A 19,227-nucleotide genomic window follows, 5' to 3' on the forward strand; every position below is an offset into this window, starting at 1 on the left:
ATTTAAAAGAAACAGTATTATAACCCACCTTTTTTATTATATTCCACTGATAATTCAGCTTGGCCACAACTAGAAGTTAGTGTAGCAGCTTGAGAAAGAAGAGCAGAATGACCTGCTTTTGTGTAAATATTCACCAGTATCATCTTACTTTTGATTAAGTAAGAATAGTGTTTCAATAAACTTTCTTTTCTGACTGGCATTATTGTTCACATAAAAACCTTAGCACTTCTATGCCATTTCAGTTTGTAAACAGTCAGCCTTGTTGGGATGCTGCCACTACAGTAACTGGCTTGCTTAAAACAGTAATTGCAGTTGAAGGTACTTTCTCTTAGCTGCATAGATAACGCAAAGCTGATAAGAATATGTGGGGTGATTTTTTTTCAATTTTGTAGGACATTACTTAAGCAGATAATGTTTATATAAGAAAAAAAGGTAATATATTCAAAGCCAGTATAGTAATCAGTTCTGTTTGATGCCTTTTCTTTTAGAAGCATGGTTTAACAACTATTAGAACCAGTGTGACATCAGCCTAATATAAAATTTTGTATGTAAATTCATTATTACTCTGATAGAGGTAAAGAATAGAATATCTGGTAACCAGAACTGAGAAACTGAAGTTGACAGTCTTATAAATAGAGGAAATTTATTTTGCACCTGTAGCTCATTACTCAAAACAGTGTCCAGTTAAACATTTTCCAAATGCAAATCTGTGGTGTTTTTCTGGAGTTCAATTAGTCATAAAAATAATTAATTTTTCATAATCAAATAATAATATATAGACCAGTAGCCCTTTAAAGCAGTGAATTCTCTGTTACACTCTTCATTATTTTACCATTCTATCAACCTCTCTATTGGCAAATTGTTACTTGTGTATTATTCCTACCTACCAAGTGCAAAATGGTTATGGTTTCAATTTTTAGAGTTAGAAATGTAAATATGCACACCACCTTTTGTTTCACATTTTCGAAGTTTTTATGCTAAGCAAGACATATATTTTTAACAGTGTACAAAGGCTAAGGTAAAATACCTATTTATTCTTAGTATTAACTTATAAAATTAACATGTATTTCATATTAGAGTAATGAGATACATCGATGTAATGTGGTGTGTTGATTCTGGATGTGTTTTTGCTTAGTGGAAATCATTGTTGTTAAGAATATTTGCACAAACTTTTGCTCCTGCCTGTGATTATAGCTCTTTGTAGCTCTTTCACAGCCTTTAAACTCATTCAGGGGCTTGTATTCCTTTGCCTCATGTGGAATAGTTTCCTAAATAAATTATTTTCTTGCAAATGCTACATTCACCTGAATGTGATGCTTTTAAGAGACAACCTGGGGAGTAGATTGCAATGCCAGCCTCCTTTACTTTCAGGGAGGTGCTGACACACATCCATTGCCAGCAGCATTGCTGCTCATATGGCAGATCCCTTCGTGTCACAGGCTCTGTCAGTCCTTTTCACAGTGTCACCTGAGTCTTTTGATTCCGTTACTGAAGACCATGACAAAGCTTTGGCTCTGAGTTGGGGCAAAACAGATGAAGAACAGGAAAAGAGTAGTTTTTCATTTTGTTTACAGGATTGAACCACGCACAGGTTAAAGGAATTAGTCTGAAGTCATGCAGGAAATCTTAGGCAAAGTGAGGAACCTTGCTAGTCTCAAACCTGATCTACACATAAGGATTCAATGATGTAAATACACCACCAGATGAGCTCCATCAGAGGTTGTTCCCAGGACAGAGACAGGATGTGCAGCGTTCAATTTTCTCTGAGAAATTTTAAAATATTTGATGTTTTTAGAAGGTATTTTTCTAGAATAAAGTCTTTCCACTGCTATTAGTAATTAACTGGTATTTGCAACTACCCAGTCTAAACACATAGAGAGAAAACAATGCCGAGGATTGCTAAGACTGTATTTGAAAATAAACTAAAGGTATCTCCTGTTTTACGTTATTTTTTCATTGTAGTATTAATATCAGTAAGTAAAAAAAAATAGGTGCTAAAATTAGCTTCTTATTTCTTTTGACTTATATTTGTACATTTCAAAAAAGCAGAGAAAACCTTTTCCCAGCTCTTAAATGCTCAGAAAAATGTGTCAACACTGAGTAAGTAAATATTTGAATTTGGAAACTAATAAATTCGAATCATGAAGTCCTTAAAAAGTTTCTTAAAGGCTGTTTAGAATTTTTACATATCTTCTAATAGGACATGAAGGTTATTTTGAGTTACACTTACTGTATACTAAGCAGTTTCCTTAGAAGTATGTATGTGCTTCTAAAGCACAAACTGTCCAGTAGAACTAAGTAAATAAGGGCCTGCTTTCACCTTGGGCTGATAAAATCCTTTAATGTTTCAAGACTTTAGAGATAATAGTGTCAGAATGGGTAAGTACTTATGAATGTGTAAGTTTGTATTTGCTGGGTGGATAATTTCCAAAATTATTAAAATCATCAAGGTTTTTATAAATAAAGTGTAACTGAGCTAACAGGTTTTTTGTATGTTTTTCATTTTTATTTCTCTAGCCTCCAAAACTCTTATAAATAGCATGCTACGGGACCCTTCTCAGATTCCAGATGGAGTGCTAGCAAATCAAGTCTATCAGGTATTAATCACACTTGTTTTGTTTGGTTTGGTTTTTTTTTCCTGTGGCAATTCTGTTATCTGCCTAGCCGAGTAAAAGATTTTAAACCTCATTTAATTACTGTCATCATAAACTATCAGTGAGGTCAGAGTGCACTATAAATGGCAGTGCAATATTTGTGAGGGGAGCATTTCACTTTTTAATAGCTTGCTTTTATAGTGAATAAAAGCATGCAGTTTTTGTTTTTTGTGATTAAATCTGAACAGCATCTGATAGCCTTTTTGAGGAAAAGTAATTACTGTTTTTAAGATACTCTTTAACTATAATGGTTTTGTAGTTGCCCATCAGTATACTACTTCTCTTATTTGTCTGCAGTGTACTGTGAATGACTGTTGTTATGGACCACTGGTGGACTGCATCAAACAGTATCCTTTCCCATAAAATTTTAGGTGCACAATTGATGAGCTTAGACTGTGTGGAAGAGATGTGTCTAGCTTTAACCTGACATAAAGTCCCGCTTCACAAAACACATTTCATACTCCTCTCTTTTACATTCAGTCAGCTAGAGGGTCACTGCAGAGCTTTCTCTTAACTAACAAAAATCAGATGGACCATGGGAGGATGTCAGTTTGCTGGTTATACATTCATATATATGCCTCATTGAACCTCTGTGGTTTTGATTAGTTTAAATGCATATCTGGTTTTTGTTTAAGACTAAGTGACCATGCTTTGAGTGGTGGAGTTGGACTATATGATCTCTGGAGATACCTTCCAATCTGAGTTATTCTGTGATGAAATTAATAAGTTTCATACATAATGTTCAACATTATGGCTTTGCTTTGTTATGAATATGAGTTTTAACTGAAATTTTTTCAAGTGCAGTTCAAGCGTGATTGACTGATTAGTACTTTTAAACTCTTGTCTGATACTCCAGTGCAGTTCTTTTATTTTCTCTTCTTCATAAAGGAGATTTAGCTGTAGTAAAAAACTTATATATCCTGAATGTTCGGGGATATTTTTTGTAGTGTTGAAATAATTAATTAGAGACCCATATGGTATGTACACTGAGGGAATTCCGTGTAGCACTGAATGTTCCAGATTAAGATTATAATTTGGTAGGAATGATCACCAAGAACCCAAATCTATTTTAAAAAAATCTTGCAGGAGCAGCTCTTCTGTTTCAATCTGCAGTCAAAGGAAAACTTTCAAAATCATGGTCTGCTGTCCCTGAGCAGGCTAGTGAGGCACTTCCTTCCCAAGTCCTAGAGAATCCTTACATAAATCTCTGCATGCAGTTTGGGGGAAAATCTTGGTTTCACTGTACAGCAAGATAGGAAAGCTGCAGTGATGTTTAGCTATTAATGAAAAACAGCACTTCATGTAGTTGCGATACACATGATTTTCACTCCTTAAAAATACTTTTTTTCTGCTAGAAACACTTGTGTCTACTACAGCCTTAGCCCTACCCCCATTAATTTTAACACCAGCAGGATAGAGGTATAATTGTCTTTGTATTTTGTGCTTTTAATTGTAATTTTAGATATTCTTCTAAATATAAAAGCTTATCTTCACAATTAAACAAAGTACTCTGAAAATGGATTAACCTAATAAGCCACACATTTTAAACAGTTGTTGATCACTGGTTTTCATATCCAGAATTTTAAGATTAATATTTTGTGGATGAGCAATCTGGCTGTAGTCTTATGAAAGTGCCAAGCTTAAAAATAACAAAGACACAATGTAGAATTATGAACCATTTTTAAGACTTATTTGCCTGCAGTCTAGAAAAGATTTTTATATCCTCCTGATTTTCTGGCTCAAATCGGTTGTTGAATATGCAGTGACATCAATGAGAGTAATGAAGAGTTCTTCAATTCCATTTTGGTACAGAAAAGTTTAATACTAAGCTATGTGAGTGCATTACTGTAAGTATGTTGCTGAATTAGATGTTAATTTTGAGGTGCATAAAATAGTTAAAAATCAATTTAAAGTTAAGGTTTTAAAAGCATAATGTCTTCTGAAGGATTGCATATTGATTTTAAATATAACTACCTAATTGTATATGCATGGACCAAAGTATGAAGTCAACCTCTTTGTAAATGCCAAGAGGCTATTTTTCAGTAATAGTTCAGATGCTTACGGGAAACTAGGCTGCTAGATTGCATGAGTAGAAAATGGCTTCTGATGTTATTTACAAGTTTTGCCCCATGGTCATTGCCATACATCAATAACAGGTATTATTATAGACTAAGTGTTTTTGCTTATGGTGCATTGTAAATTCTGTTTGCAATATTTTTCCTACCTTTTTGCCATTCTTCATTTGTCCCTTTTGTTCTGAAATTGCTAGTAGAGTTTAACATAATACATAGTTTCAATTTATATAAGCTGTATATACATGTGAAGTGATTCCATAGAATTATTTTTTTGCTGTTCAATATGAAGGGTTCATATAAGTTAATTACTTAACTGTAATAGTAAGATGATCTGTAGTTTAAGTTTTAAGAAGTGACTTTAAACAGAATTTGGAGCTTAACTGCTTTTAACGTAAGATCTTTTATCATATTGTTCCATAGGATTCTTCTTAAAAGCTTCCAGAATAAAACTTTGACCTCCAAGAGGATATATTAAAAATATTTAATATGGTGATTGTTTTACATATTCCAAGGAATAGGACATTGGATCAACAGGCTGTTGGTGAAGTGAAAAGGACTTCACTATAAAATATGATTTCATCTTTCCCTGACTTTAGTTCATGCTTCTGAAAAATCAATTAAAAGGATGGTGTTTTTACAGTAAGATGTTTCAGATGAATGTATTACCTATCAATTTCAAAATATAAAGAAAGAAAACCAGTTCGTTTCATCCTTTGCTGGATTGGAGAATTGGTCACTTGTCAGTAAAGTGCAATTTTAAAGGTATTTTACTGCAGGTTTTAGGATCACACTTTCTTTTATATTTAGAAGAATAAACAGTAAAGAAAAAAATTGAAATACTGCCCTTAAATATGCTGAATAGAGATGGTTAAATGGGTCTTAATTCTATAAAGTGCATGCTGTTGGTACAATAATCTGATTTTTGCAAAGTTGTGTATGCTTCTAAAAATCACTATAAGGATTTTCAAAAATTAGAGTTCATATCACTGGGCACTTCTGAAATGCAGATGAAGGCAAATAAATTCACTTTTGATGTTTCTATGAAGTTGCTTCTTTTCCAAAGTAATCTTCTATTTCTTAACCTAAAGCTTTCAGCGCTATTGGGCATGAGCACGAAGTCTTGCTGCGAGAAATGCTTTTGGAAAAAAATCTCTCTTTCATAGGTAAGAATCTGTAGCAGAGGCTATCCAGTGAATTCTTAACTTCAGAGATGTTGGTAACTGTTTACCTACGACAAAATTCAGCCCAAATGCTCCTTATATTAGGTAGTACAGGAAGAGTAAAATATGATTGATGCTATATATGTTATCTTTTATTGATTTAGAACTGAGCAGGAACTCAGTTACCTAATACCCTATATATACAGCACATGCACAGGCTTGCAATTAATATTTTATAGAATAAGTAGTTGAAAAAAATGCTTTAATATCTGCTGCAGTATTACTTTTGGTGTCATGAGATATTAGCCATAATCCAGGCCTTATGAGATTTAGGAAGAAGCATATGAAATATTAGCTTCAGAATGCTTTATGTATTAAAGAACTGCTAGAAGATTCACTCATTTACCTTGCTGTGCAGTTTCTGCTGAATTTTTGCCCCCTGCTTCCCAATTAATGCAATTACTCTTTTTTACACTCCAATTTTTAAAGTTTTATTTTAGGGATTAATTAGTTAGGAAGTTACTTTCATTTTTTTCTTTTAGCCTGAAGTATATTTCTTTTAGCCTGCAGTATGTTTCTTTTACATGAGTGCCATTGAAACAAAGATTAATATTCAAAGGGTCCATTCTGTAAATGTGATTGCAAACAGTGACTTCTTAAATCTTGGATTCCTTATGTGATGAGATGACAGTGCAGTGAAATGCTCTCTTCTGTTAATGGTTGAGCATTGTACTAAATTTGTGTGAATTTTGCTGGGTTTACCTGGAGCTATGATCTCTCCTGAAGCTATATCAGGTTAAGATTTTGGAAACCTTAAACAAATTTAAGAAGTTAGAAGGCATTATTAAACTTTTTAAGACATTTGTCCATATGATTAAGGAACAGAATTAGTGTACTCTTTTATTTTAGAGAAAAGTGAAAAAAGGAGAGGATTAATTACAAGCTTGCGAATGACACTATGAAAATATGAAGAGGCAGATTTTCTTACTTGAGTGTAAGAGCATAGATACAGGTAATAGGCTTAAGCTGTAATTGCAGAGAAGATGGTTAAAAAAAACCAAAATACCAAACAGTTCTAGGAACAATAAATGTAAAACAAACTGCCAGGAAAGGTTGTTGAATCACCTTCAATGAAAAATACAAGGCTGGATTGACACTCATCTATCAAAGCTGGTAATGAAATCAATTCCATCACGATACGAGGGAATGGACTGGATGACTCACTAAGGGATCCTCAACCCAACGAATTATCATTTTATTTGGCTTATGTAAGCTTAAGGAGTATAAAAATCACATTTAAATTTTACTGTTTCATGACTTTGGATGAACATCAATTTTTTCTTTAGAAATTAGCTCCAAGAAATTTGTGGTATCAAATTAAAACATGTAGAATGCATTAACTTATTAGAATATGAAGATAGAAATGAGAGAGCTTAATTCGTTGTTCATATTCTATATATAGTGAAGTATTGTTTAGTCATGATTTAAGATATGTTAAGATTTGTATTTATTATGTCTGTGATCATGTGTCCATTTCAGGTTTTAGACATGTTCGGGATATTCTTTAAAAAAAAACTTTCCCAATATCTGCAAGATGAACCCTACCAAGTCTCTTGCAATACAACCTTTCCTTTCCAAAAAAACTAGTTCCAAAACTGCTTGAAGAAAACACCATAAAAACAGAAGAGATGCCAGTATTTCCCATAGGTCTAAAAATTCAGGCTTTCTCCGTTATACTTCATTCCTGTTTTGAAGAAGGCTTATGATTTACATGGCTTATGGCTTGTAATTCCATTACTTTTTAACATGTTTCAAAGAAACAGAAATTTTGCAGTTCCCATATAAGTGTACTATTCCACTGTACTGCTTCAAGAATAGTCAGGGGGTTTGTATCAGATGTGTTCACTGAGCAACAGAGAGTCTAGTACAGGAGAGGAAGGTACAGTCACAGGACACAGTGAATATCAAGTGCCTCAGTAGAGTCTTAGAGCATGAAGCAGCTTTTTAGGTTCTGGACAGAATTTGTCTGTTTCTAGAGCAGTTGGCTTTCAAAGCCTACAGATCAGAAGTAATACCTTCAGAGTCACCCTGGAATTGACTGGAAACCTATACACACTAATGGGAGTTACATTTTATTAATCCACTCTTCATAAGAAGTGCTTCATATACCATGTCCCCTCTTCAGCAAAAACACAGCTCTCCAGTCTTTATCATTTGGCCTGCCTGAGATTAAAGTGATCGATAGAAACATTTTATCAAGATAGGCTCACAGCTTCACATGCCATACTGAAATGGCAGGAGCTTCTAAGTTCTGTATAGAAATTTTATTTTTGTACCTTTACCATGAATATGTTAGGAAGGCTTTTAGATATATGGGGAGGTATTGAGCTCTATCCTCCTTTGGTTTCCACCAGTGGATATAAATCATGAAATCTGATCAGTGTTTTCTGCTGTAATCTTAAATTTGCAGTTGTAGCTCATTCATGCATCAGCAGAGGAGGGCTAGTAGAAGAACAATGATGTGTTAAATGGTTCTGATTGAGTGTGACATTATGGTAAAGATGAAGCTGCAGTTTTGTTGAAAATCTAAATTAATGGGGTATCTGTTGACAAACTACTTATTAGGGCTGTTTCCACATAATTTTCAGACCTGAGGATTTATAAATGTAACTGTCAAAACTGCTGTGGGCTGGCTTTCGAGCAGTTACTGAATTATTTTTTAATCCGTGCTGGAGTTTAAAGATCTTTTGAGGTGCAGAATGCTGCCTCTGTAGTTTCTGGACCAATGTGAAACATACCTGGGCTGAAAAGCTGGTACTTCTTTTTGATGGTGTTATGGTTTAAAACAAAAATTTTATGGTGATTGTGAGGAGTTTCGGTAATTATTTCTTCCCCAGAGTTATAAAGCTTTAAAACACTTGGAGAAATAGTAATGCAAAGCTCTGTTTCTGCACATGATAGATACATCAATAATAAACATGGTTTTTAATATGTTTTCCAATGTTAATCACAGTATGGAATGTTAGGAGAAACCACATGAAGACATTTAGAACCAGATATAAAACAAAAAACATGTTCTTTTCCTTGCCATGAATTAGTATGAAAAGATTTTAAAAGCATTTGGGCACCCTTGAAAAAACAATTGCTGAAGAATATTAAAAGTAATGCTGATGCAGATTCCAGTTCAGAGACCTGCCAGGTTGACCTATGAAACGTGTTTACATCTGGTTTGGTTTTCAGTAAGTTTTTTAAGGTGCATTTCCCTTATTTTGTGGTACTAGCATTTGTTAGATGTGAAAGAAAATACTGACCTTTCTATTGCTATTGCTCTTAAATGAAAAAAATTTCGGCAGGACATCCTATTGTCTATGCTAGATTATTTTAAACAATTAAGAGCAGGTTGCTCTTAATTGTTAAATTAAAGTTAACTAGATTTGGATAAAATTGTTTTGTTAGTTTTTTTAAAATAAGGATTAAAAGATTACATAGAACATTAATTCATTTTTATATTGTGGCATAAAACTTTCTATTCAGATGTTCTGTTAAATTAGAATTTTCTTCATCTTAACATCATTTGTATACTTGACAATCTAAGTTTCAAAAATTAGTCAAAAACCAAGTCTGTGTCCAAATCCTAGAAATGTTTTTCATTATCTTATTATGTGATAAGAGTGATAATCTTTTATTATGTGATAATGAAGTGCCACATTGCAAAGACTTCTATTTAGTGTAGTGTGTTTATAGTGAAGAAATGCTCTCAAAATTAAAAAAAACAAACTATAGTACCACTCAAAAAGAATAAACACCTATTGCAGTTTACACTGACATGAATGTTCAGCTTTCCAAATTTACTTCTGTCCCAATTTCAGAATTAGTTCACTGTATAAAATACTTAAGAGTTACATTCTTCAAAGAAAAAGAGTGGGAGGGTTTGATTTTGGCAATATTACAGTATTTTGATTTCTAAGTTAGTATGTTTTTCTTGTCATTAAAATGTTACTTGGACTCAAACTGCTGACCTTTCAGGATTTGCACAAAGTATTCAAAAACTGAGTTCTGAACATTGGCCATGAAACTACTGTCCTAACCTGATAAATGGATTGGAAATAAGCTACCCAACAGTGAGAATGGACCATTAATTTTAATCAAAGGTGATGTAGAAAGGCGAATGGGATGCATGACAATGTCAACAGCCCAGAAGGTGTTAAGGGGCTACACAGCCTTACTTGTTACTAGGTAGTGCCATTAGTTGAGCTTGGGTGAAGACAGAAAGCCATGCCTGGAATTGAATGACCAGGTCACTCCAAATTCTAATGGAGAAATGGTGTTTCAGAAATACCAATGTAATGGTATCAGAAATCAAGGACAATAGTTTAAAAATATTGTGGGGTGGCATGGCCTTTTTTACTTTCTTCTTTTATTTTTCCTTTTTTTTAAAAGGGAGCTTCTTTTCCCTTCTGCAGTTTTGTCTTGCTCATCCATTCTTATTTATTGAAATACTCAGCTCTAATATTTTTAAACAATAAAGTTGTAGACATAATGTTAGCAGAATGTCTAAATCTATGTTCAGAAACTGGAAAAATTCTACAGAATCCAGAATGCAAAAGAAACTAAAATTACGGTTCTTCTTTACTTTAATAAATTTCTGGGAGAGAAGGCTTTTCTTGCTCTTTTTCTTTAACAATTTTATGCTAACATTAAAAATAAAACCAAGGCAGCAGCGACAGTATATCTACATTTGTGGTGCTGGTAGGATTAATCTTAACACATCCGAAGGTAGAGAGACTCTTCTTTCAATCAGTGAATATACCTCTTTATTTTGAATATTTGGAGGTTATAAAATACTGTATGACAGCTTGAATTAATGATGTTTATAATGAAGACATAAAAATGCAGGGATGACAAAGAAGCATTTTTATATCCATGCTTCAGGTTTTCTACAAAGGTTCATTTAATCTGACACAGCATTGCATGCATAAGAAAGATATGTATGACTGCATTAGTAATTCTTGCACTCTTATTTAGAATAAAATTAATTATGCTGCTGTCTACTTAATGGAATAGTTTCATAAACAGTAGTTCTTATTTTCTACGTACAGCTGAAGATCAGCTTCGTGCAAAGGGTTATGACAAAACACCAGACTTTATTTTAGAAGTGCCAATAGGTAAGTCTTTTAAAAGAATTTTTATTATTTTGTGTAGAAGTGCTCATCTAAAATATTATGGCTACTTAAGCGAAGCATATTCTAGGATACTGTAAATAAGTCCCTTCAGGAGTTACCCAATCATTCTAAGAACTTCTAGTTTGTGTCAGAGAGGTTTGATCCTAAATAGTCTTTCTTCTTTAGTCTCTGCATGTTTTTATCTCATTAACAAAAAAAAGGACAAAAAAACAACACTAAAAACCCCCAAATCCCTGCTCCCAATAATGTAATCTGCCCACTACCCTTCTGAAATAAACTCTGAAATAGCTATAAATGTCTTTTAATTCTAGATCAAATCAGTTCATAGTCTTAAGGTTATTACGTTACACCTGTAGGTCATTGCATAAAGGTTTGTTATTGTGCAGTTATTCTTTTACCATCACTTTGCATCCAAATACAACTCTGCAGTTCTTTACTGGTTTTTAAAAGCCTGAATAGCAAGAAAGAATAAGGTAAAAAGTAAGTATAAAGGTCATGTTAAAGTTCATCTGCCTTTTCTGGTCTTGAGGCCATGTGACAGCACTTGAATATCAGCAAGGAGGCAGTATCCACAGTCTTTCTAGGTAACATGTGCCTATGCTCAGCACCCTCATAGTGAAAAAGTGGTTGCTGATGTTCAGGTGGAGCCTCCTGTGTGTAAGTTTGTACCCATTGCCACTGGTCCTGTTACTGGACACCACTGAAAAGAGCCTGCTTCCCTCTTTACCTGCTCTTCAGAAATTTGCATACATTAGTAGCATTGCCCAGTAATGTGGACCATAATAAACACAGTACACACATGGTGTTAAGCGTACCCACTTTTATATTAGAAACATGAGGTTATATTCCACCTATGCAGGATCTTGATCAAAAGGAAACTAGCAAAGCAACTATTGTTTTTAATTCTTAAGAAGGGAAACCAGGGAACACCCAAAAAATTATTTTTGTATTATTACCCTATTAGAAAGAAGGTTAAAAATAGTAATAATTCATTTACATATATTTGTCTCAAATTCAAATAATAACAGTGCATTAGTTCTTTCAAGTTATTGTAATCACCTGAGACTTAGAGGAAATCATGTTCTACCTGTTGTCTGAACTAAGGTATAGCAGTCCTTGGATTCTTTTCTTCATGACTGAGTACAAACCTAGGAAAGGCAGATGTTTCTTAGAAATAGCATCTGAGCTGATTTTACCTCAGCTGTTTTATCTCCTGGGGTCTAAAGGTGTTGGGGGTGGGGAAGGATGTAGTAGTGTGGGCCTACACAAGTTAACTGGGTTTCTGAGAGCAGGGCAGTGGTGGCACATAGAGCTTAGTGTGGTGACTTCATGAGTTATTTTCCCAGATTCCCTGAGTAATTTTGCTGTCTGTGGTCAATCATTTGCTGCTATAGCCTCTTGTAATCTTTCTGTGTAGTGCTTCTAGGTTTGCATGCTCTCTGAAAACCTCATTCCAAGTTAAATTTATGCTAAGGCATTATGGATATTGTAGGTAACTCAAAATAACCATAACATTTTTAAAGATCTTAACAATGATACCTAACAACACTTTTTTGGAGAAAGAATGATCTTTTAGAGTGATACTCATGATTTCTTCTGCAAAATTACATTGCCATTAAGAGAGGACATTCCTTTTTCAAAAAAAAAAAATATTATTTTATTAATATTAGTAGTTCACTCCTGCAAGAAATGAGGAAAGACATGAACCAAAGCAAATACCAAAGCATAGAAACAAAATCATATTTTTTCACATAAGCCTTCTTACTCCTAACTTTTCTGATGAAGCATTATTGGTTTTACAAAAGACAGGAAGCAGACACATGTCCAGGATAAATTTCCTTCCCTTTCTTATACCTTCCGTTGTGGATTGGTGGCAAGTGTCTGTCTTTAGCAGCTTATCTAACTATTTTTATCATTCAGCAGAAATTTCCAATTTCTTATCTGACAACTTCCTTCCAGCAAAGTAAGGGTAGTAGAAGACTACAACTGCTTCTTAGTCTAATCTCTTTTTTTTTACATTCTCTTTGTGTTAGAATAAATGCAGATATGTAGAACAGGGTGTAATTAAACTGAAATTCATGTGATTATCTGTTTGAAGTATTTTCTGGTATTTTTTTTAAATGCCCTATGTACATATTTGAAAGATAATTTTTACAAATACGTAACCTGGTTGCAAGCACGAATTGTGTGGTAGATTGTGGAGTAAATAGAATGTTCCCTGACACAGTCTTACAGGCTGTTGAGTGTGATTTTCAGAGTTCAGTTTGTTTTTTGCTGTCACCCTAGCTGTGGAAGGACACATCATTCACTGGATTGAAAGTAAAGCCTCATTTGGTGATGAAAGTAGCCACCAAGCCCACTTGCAGGACCAGTTCTGGAGCTACTGGAACAGGTATATTTCTGTTCTTTTTCCTTATAGATAAATAGGATTTCATTTTAAAAAGAAGTTATTGGATAAAACTCTACTGACTCTACACATTATTAATCTGATATTTTGAATGTCATTAATTAGCATTTCAGGTTGCTGTGCTGAAATATTTATGAAAAATTTAGATCTTAATTTTTAACATGCAGCAAAAATATATGGTGATTTTACAGTGATGCTAGAGTAAGTGATGTTGGTACAGAAGTTATATGCCAGTTTTTTAATACCTAACTTAGAAGGAAGATTTTGCTGTAATGTTATGGAATATGTACAAAGTGACAAATTTGTTAAAATATTTTCCCAGTCTAACCAAGTGGGGTTTGTGTATAAAGGACATTATTGCTCATTGTCATTGTAAGTAGGACAGTACTGTTTCACAGTGGGGTTTTTTTATGAAGTATTTCTTTTGTACATTTGAAGCAATAATTACAATTATCTTCAAGTTGAAAATGTAGTAAGTATTTGCAGTATAAGGGGGAACAAAAGTTGTGCTAGACAGAATTTTGTGGGATGTTGATGGTATTGGTGTAAAGATATTTTCTTTTAAATATGGTTAAAATGCTTCTGCTTTATTGTTCTAAAAGTCATCATTGTGTATATTTATAAATCTTTCCACGGTACTAGACACCTCCTCACTAGACACCTCCTCACCTCCTCTTAAAAGAATACTAAACACAATGCTTCATCTTCAATGCCATTTTTCTATGTATTAGAACCCTAAGCAAGATAGTGAGGCAAATTAAACCTTAAATAACAGATTTTTTTAAAGCATAAATTTAGAAGTCTTCTCAGTTTCCACAAGAGACCATCAGAGGGATAGTGGAGAACATGGCACAGTTTGTGAACATGCAACAGTCTCTGTTCCAATATCAGAGACTAGTCTGGTGACCATTAGTATTTCAGCTGAATATGAAAATTGCTAGCATTACCTTTGAAAATACCTTAAAAGCAGGTTCAATAGAAAGCAGCAGAGAAAGGGAAACCAGATCTTGACAATGACATCATTAAAGTGCAGAATTATGCTCTCCAGCAACATTCTTGATTGATAGAAAAAGGACCTGCTCTTACTTGACAATCCCAGAAAGCAGAGAATTGGAAAGCTTGAATCAAGGTAATGGGAAACTTGGAAGGCTGTCAATTGTTGGATGATGATATTGTATTCTAGAAGAGTTGTAGAAAGTAAATTGTGAAACACTGAATGTAAAACTTAGAAAGAAATTTGAGTACATATGATATCTAGGCAAATGGTGGGAATGGCAGGATTGTGATGCAAACATTGCTGACCTGCACATCAGTGTAAAGGAAATGGAGCAGCTCAGGCTGGAAGAAGACCATTAGATGTACTGGAATACTTTCTGAGTGCACAGGGTGTGTTTGAAGGCATCCATTATGGTATCAGAGAAGAGCACCTCCAAGAAGTGAGTTTCAAACTGATAACTTGAGTGTAAAGATACTAAGTTGAGATGTACAAGAATGGTTGATTCTTAAATGCAGTGAATTTACATTCATATAAAGGAAACTAGAACTCTCCATAGTAAGATTAGTTACACCCTAAATCAAAAATTTTGTTTAATTATGGAAATTAGGCAGATTTCTGTGGGTTTTTTTAAAGAATAAATCCTGTTAGTTTTAATTTTGGTACTGCTTGGCCAAGCTGACAGAGCCACATCTTCTGAAATGAGTTCTGAATTACTGTAGTTTGTAATATAATAACAGTTGGGTTAATGAACACATGTTGACAGATTAGGTTGCATGTAGGTTAGAGAGTTAAGTTTCATTGGTCTCTGGAACTATTGATATGAAAGAACACAGTTGTAACCGCACAAACTGTGAACCAATTTTGTATTATTTTATCAGTCTATGCAGAGGTCTCTCAAGAGACAACCAGATTCTCAGTCAATTCACTACACCTTTGTGTCTCACTTCCTCTTGAAAGAGAGATTATTTGGAGAACAAGCAAATAGAGTTGATATGATGCTCAAGTAACAGTTTAGGATTTTTTAAACCTGATCCATTGGTTGAACTTAAAGCAGAAATGAAATTCAAAAGAAAATCTGTATCACCTGTTAGATGTGGAGAGAAACACAAATCTAGATACTTCGAAAGGAATGAAAGTGAGAGGATTTAGACCTTTTCTGTTCAGCTTTTTTATTCCTTATCTAAAAATTGTGAGTCAACCTGGAAAGGTTTCTGTGTTCTTTTCTCACATGTCACAGATGTAAGATGAATTTTATTCAGAATCTGACTGAAAGCTTTGAACATAGCTGGGGCTTGTTTGCTGTTATGTGTGTATTTCATTAAATCCTGTACTTCATGCTAACTAAATCTGTGAGTGTCTTAAATTGGTCTGTACTGACAGGAAAGAAATGGCACTTTCTCATTTAACAGAACAGCTCCCTAGATGCAGTCAACCATGTCTGTTCACCTCAGTGCAGAAGAACACCTTTTTATTACTCTGAGTTCTGCAGGGACAGCTTAGCAAGGTTTTTTATGGCTCATACATCAATGGTATTGTTAAGCAATTTTCAATTGCAGTGGTGCACTGCAACCTCATCTTCAAATTAAGCTTCACATTAAAAATGTACAAAGTGTACCTTGTCAGTGGATTTGCACAGTTTTAATTTAAGGTGTTGTTTAGATATTGAGATTTTTCAATAATAAAGAAACACGTAAAAGCAAGTTTGGTCTTGCATGTTCCCAGATTGATTTTGCAGAGTTATGTTTTAGGAAAAAAAGCTATTTTATATACTGGTCAAACTTAGTATGAAGTGATTAATATACTTCCCTCAGTATGTTTATTCCTTCAGAGCAGTGGCATCCACTGAGCAGACTGTAGCTTACACTGCTACTGGGTAAACAAAGAAACTCCATGTACAAAATATAATTTCTTCATGCACAAGTAGTAGACACCACACTTTTCATTTTTCACTGGTCTACATTGGTGTATTTGTTGTAACTATGAGAATAAAAGCTATTGAATTGTTAGTGTGACCAAAGGTAATTTGGAGAGTATGAACAGCAAGTTACACAGATTGCATTTTAAAATGGGGTCTGTGAACATGTTGTAAATTATTTTAGAGTTTAGATGGATGTTGCTGTTTCTTTTTCTTTTCTCCATAGTGTCTGATTTTATAACTTTTTTAAAAATTAAATTAAAAATTGGAGTCCTAGCTGTAAAAGTCTGTTAGTCAGAGCTGACAGGCATGACTACTGTTTTCTAAGGATATACAGATCATCAACACATGGTTCAAACAGTAATTAGTGGGTGCACTGTCAGTGACTTGCTGTAAGATATAAACTCAAATACAGCAATTTAAATTTTCTATCTTCTTCAAGCATGGCTAAGGCATATGTACAGTCTGGAATGTAATTCTAAAGAGTCCCAGGAGATAGCTTGATGTCATTATTAGCTAAAGAAACTTTACTATAGGTGAGAAAAAGCATAGGAAAATGTTATATTTGACACTGTTATAAAACTAAAGGCAATTTCACATAGTGAAAAAGAAGCATTTCATCTTCTCTTTGAATAAAAATGGTAAGTCATCTCTCTACTAGATTCCTTCCAGCATTTGGTTTTTTTTCTAAATGTTTAGTCCTCTGCTTCTGCTTTTTTGAAAGAATAAATAAAATCAAGTTTCTCGTTAGTCATTTAAAAATAATAATCACACTTTTCGGAAGCCTAAATTCATGATTCATTGTGTTGTTAAAAGGTACATTATGTTTAATCTTGGGACTTCAGTTCATAGCTATAAGTCATAGTAAAATTATTAAATTATCATAGAGCCCTGTCGATTAATAAAAGGGTATTTAATTCAGATAAGTACAAACAGAAATGATGCAAAAGATTGTATTTCATAACACAAACTCAGATAATGTGTTCCTAGATTTTTGTGAGAAAAGTTTTGCATTCAAATTCATTTAGAGTTGACAGTAAGGATGAATTCTTTGTGAGCAAAGACTGAATTAGGAGATCAGAATTACAGGCATTTTTTGCTGTTTACCTCTTTAAATTGGTTTAACAGGTTGCTGTGAAGACTGTTGAAGTAAGAAGTGTTGTCTGATTGTAGTTTATAGGGGAAGAGGGAGATCTGCTGTGGGTTTGTGGATGTCTGTTCCATTAACAAGTTTAGTATTCTTCAGTTGCAGATGGTTTAAAAAATTGTTTTGGTGAGTTGGAAACCATTGTAGCAACTTGACTTGGAGGAAATCTTGGGAGTTACAGTTGTCAAGTGGCTAGGAAAACTGTTCATGCATACCCAGTATCCAAAGCAGCCCAAACATGAAGAACTGAAAGGTCATTCTTCTTCTTGAAGTATGATGGTTTGTTGACATATTTTGACACACTGGTACAATGCTGAAAGGTTTTGACCTTACTGCTACACCGAGGGACTTAGGGTTTGTTTAGCTATCTAATGCTTGTAGATTTTCACACATGCTGTGTTTTGCTATGCTCCTTTTTCTCTCCCTTCTGGCTCCACTTGAATTACTAAATTAATCTTAAACAAAATAGGATGTAGATTGAAGAGCGAGTTGAGGGTGATTTTTACTGTTTAGGACTTTATATAGTAAGTTTCTTCAAAACTAATTATCTTTTTAAAGTTAATTACTGTGCCAACTTGCTAACCTTAGCAGCACTGAGTAAGATATGTTTGTTTATAGACAAGAAGAGAACCAAGAGCAGTGAAAAATGCTATTTTCTACTACTTTTCTAGTAGAAAATGCAGTAGTGTACTTTGTGAAGATGATAAAATTCCATGTTTTTCTGCAAGAATAACAGATACAAGTGTAATATATGTAATGTACACACAAACACATACTGAAGCGTATCTCTGCACCTGGCAAAGTCCTGGACACATTCAGCCTATCTCCAATAGCATTTCATGTTAATTATTTTTGTCTTTATTTAATGACACATGAACAGTATAAAAATCAACATGTATCTTATGAAAAATATGTTTTTTACTCCAGCTCAAACGTAATGTTATAAGTAATGTTTAAACCTGTCATGCTCTCTTCAACTACGCAATTGAAAAACAGAGCATGAAGACATTTTGACTGAGACCATGGCTTATGCATAGCATAAGTTAATTGTTTTGCTGAGTATTGTAGATTGTTTTATTTTGTATCAAAACTAATTTTTGTCAAAGCAAAGAAGGAACAGGCCATATTTTATTAATATTATCATTTGTATTTGAGTGATTGATATTAAGTATATCTTTTCATGCATTGTTCTCCTTAGGTATTTTATTTCATACAGGCATGAAACTGGGATTTTCATTATAATTTACTGCTCTTATGTAAGCCTCTTTCACTACTAGATTGTTACATCCTGGACTTTAAAAATAGTAAATGAAGCAGTATATGTCTTTGTTTACGTTATCTTTCCCTTATATTTTTCTGTACTGTCTTAAATATTTTGTTGTTGCAGGAAATTTGTGTAGTTTAGATAGAGCATTTTCAGCTTCCTTCCATATTACTGCAAGGCTTCAGCTCCAGTTCTCCTGGTATTTCTCATTCAGATTAGACAAGCATCTAAGTTTATGTACGATAAGAGCTGACAGCATAGATCCTGCTATTCTTGCCAAAGGCCTGGTTGCACACACTCCACTATGTCAAAGAATGTCAACCCCCCACAGACCTTACCTTTCAGAATTCCTTGTAATTTTTAATTGACATTTACATCCAACATTTTCAATGTATCTTTTAGTGTTGGTTCTTTATCTACCTACT

The 19,227-nt window shown here is 33.8% G+C and overlaps 1 protein-coding gene across 1 annotated transcript in view; it reads left to right on the plus strand.

Annotated features, from left to right (window-relative positions):
* Positions 1 to 19,227, plus strand: part of CDIN1 (CDAN1 interacting nuclease 1) — a 123,714-nt gene that overhangs the window by 48,682 nt on the left and 55,805 nt on the right. Inside the window, exons 6-10 of the mRNA XM_071427016.1 lie at positions 2,518 to 2,597; positions 2,952 to 3,001; positions 5,825 to 5,892; positions 10,989 to 11,054; positions 13,359 to 13,464. Of these exons, the coding sequence (XP_071283117.1) occupies positions 2,518 to 2,597; positions 2,952 to 3,001; positions 5,825 to 5,892; positions 10,989 to 11,054; positions 13,359 to 13,464 (370 nt within the window). The remainder of the gene's footprint in view (positions 1 to 2,517; positions 2,598 to 2,951; positions 3,002 to 5,824; positions 5,893 to 10,988; positions 11,055 to 13,358; positions 13,465 to 19,227) is intronic.

The sequence above is a fragment of the Agelaius tricolor genome, unplaced genomic scaffold (genome assembly GCF_023055355.1).
Source record: "Agelaius tricolor isolate 1412-34295 unplaced genomic scaffold, bAgeTri1.0.p SCAF_5, whole genome shotgun sequence".
In the NCBI taxonomy this organism is placed as follows: Eukaryota; Metazoa; Chordata; class Aves; order Passeriformes; family Icteridae; genus Agelaius; species Agelaius tricolor.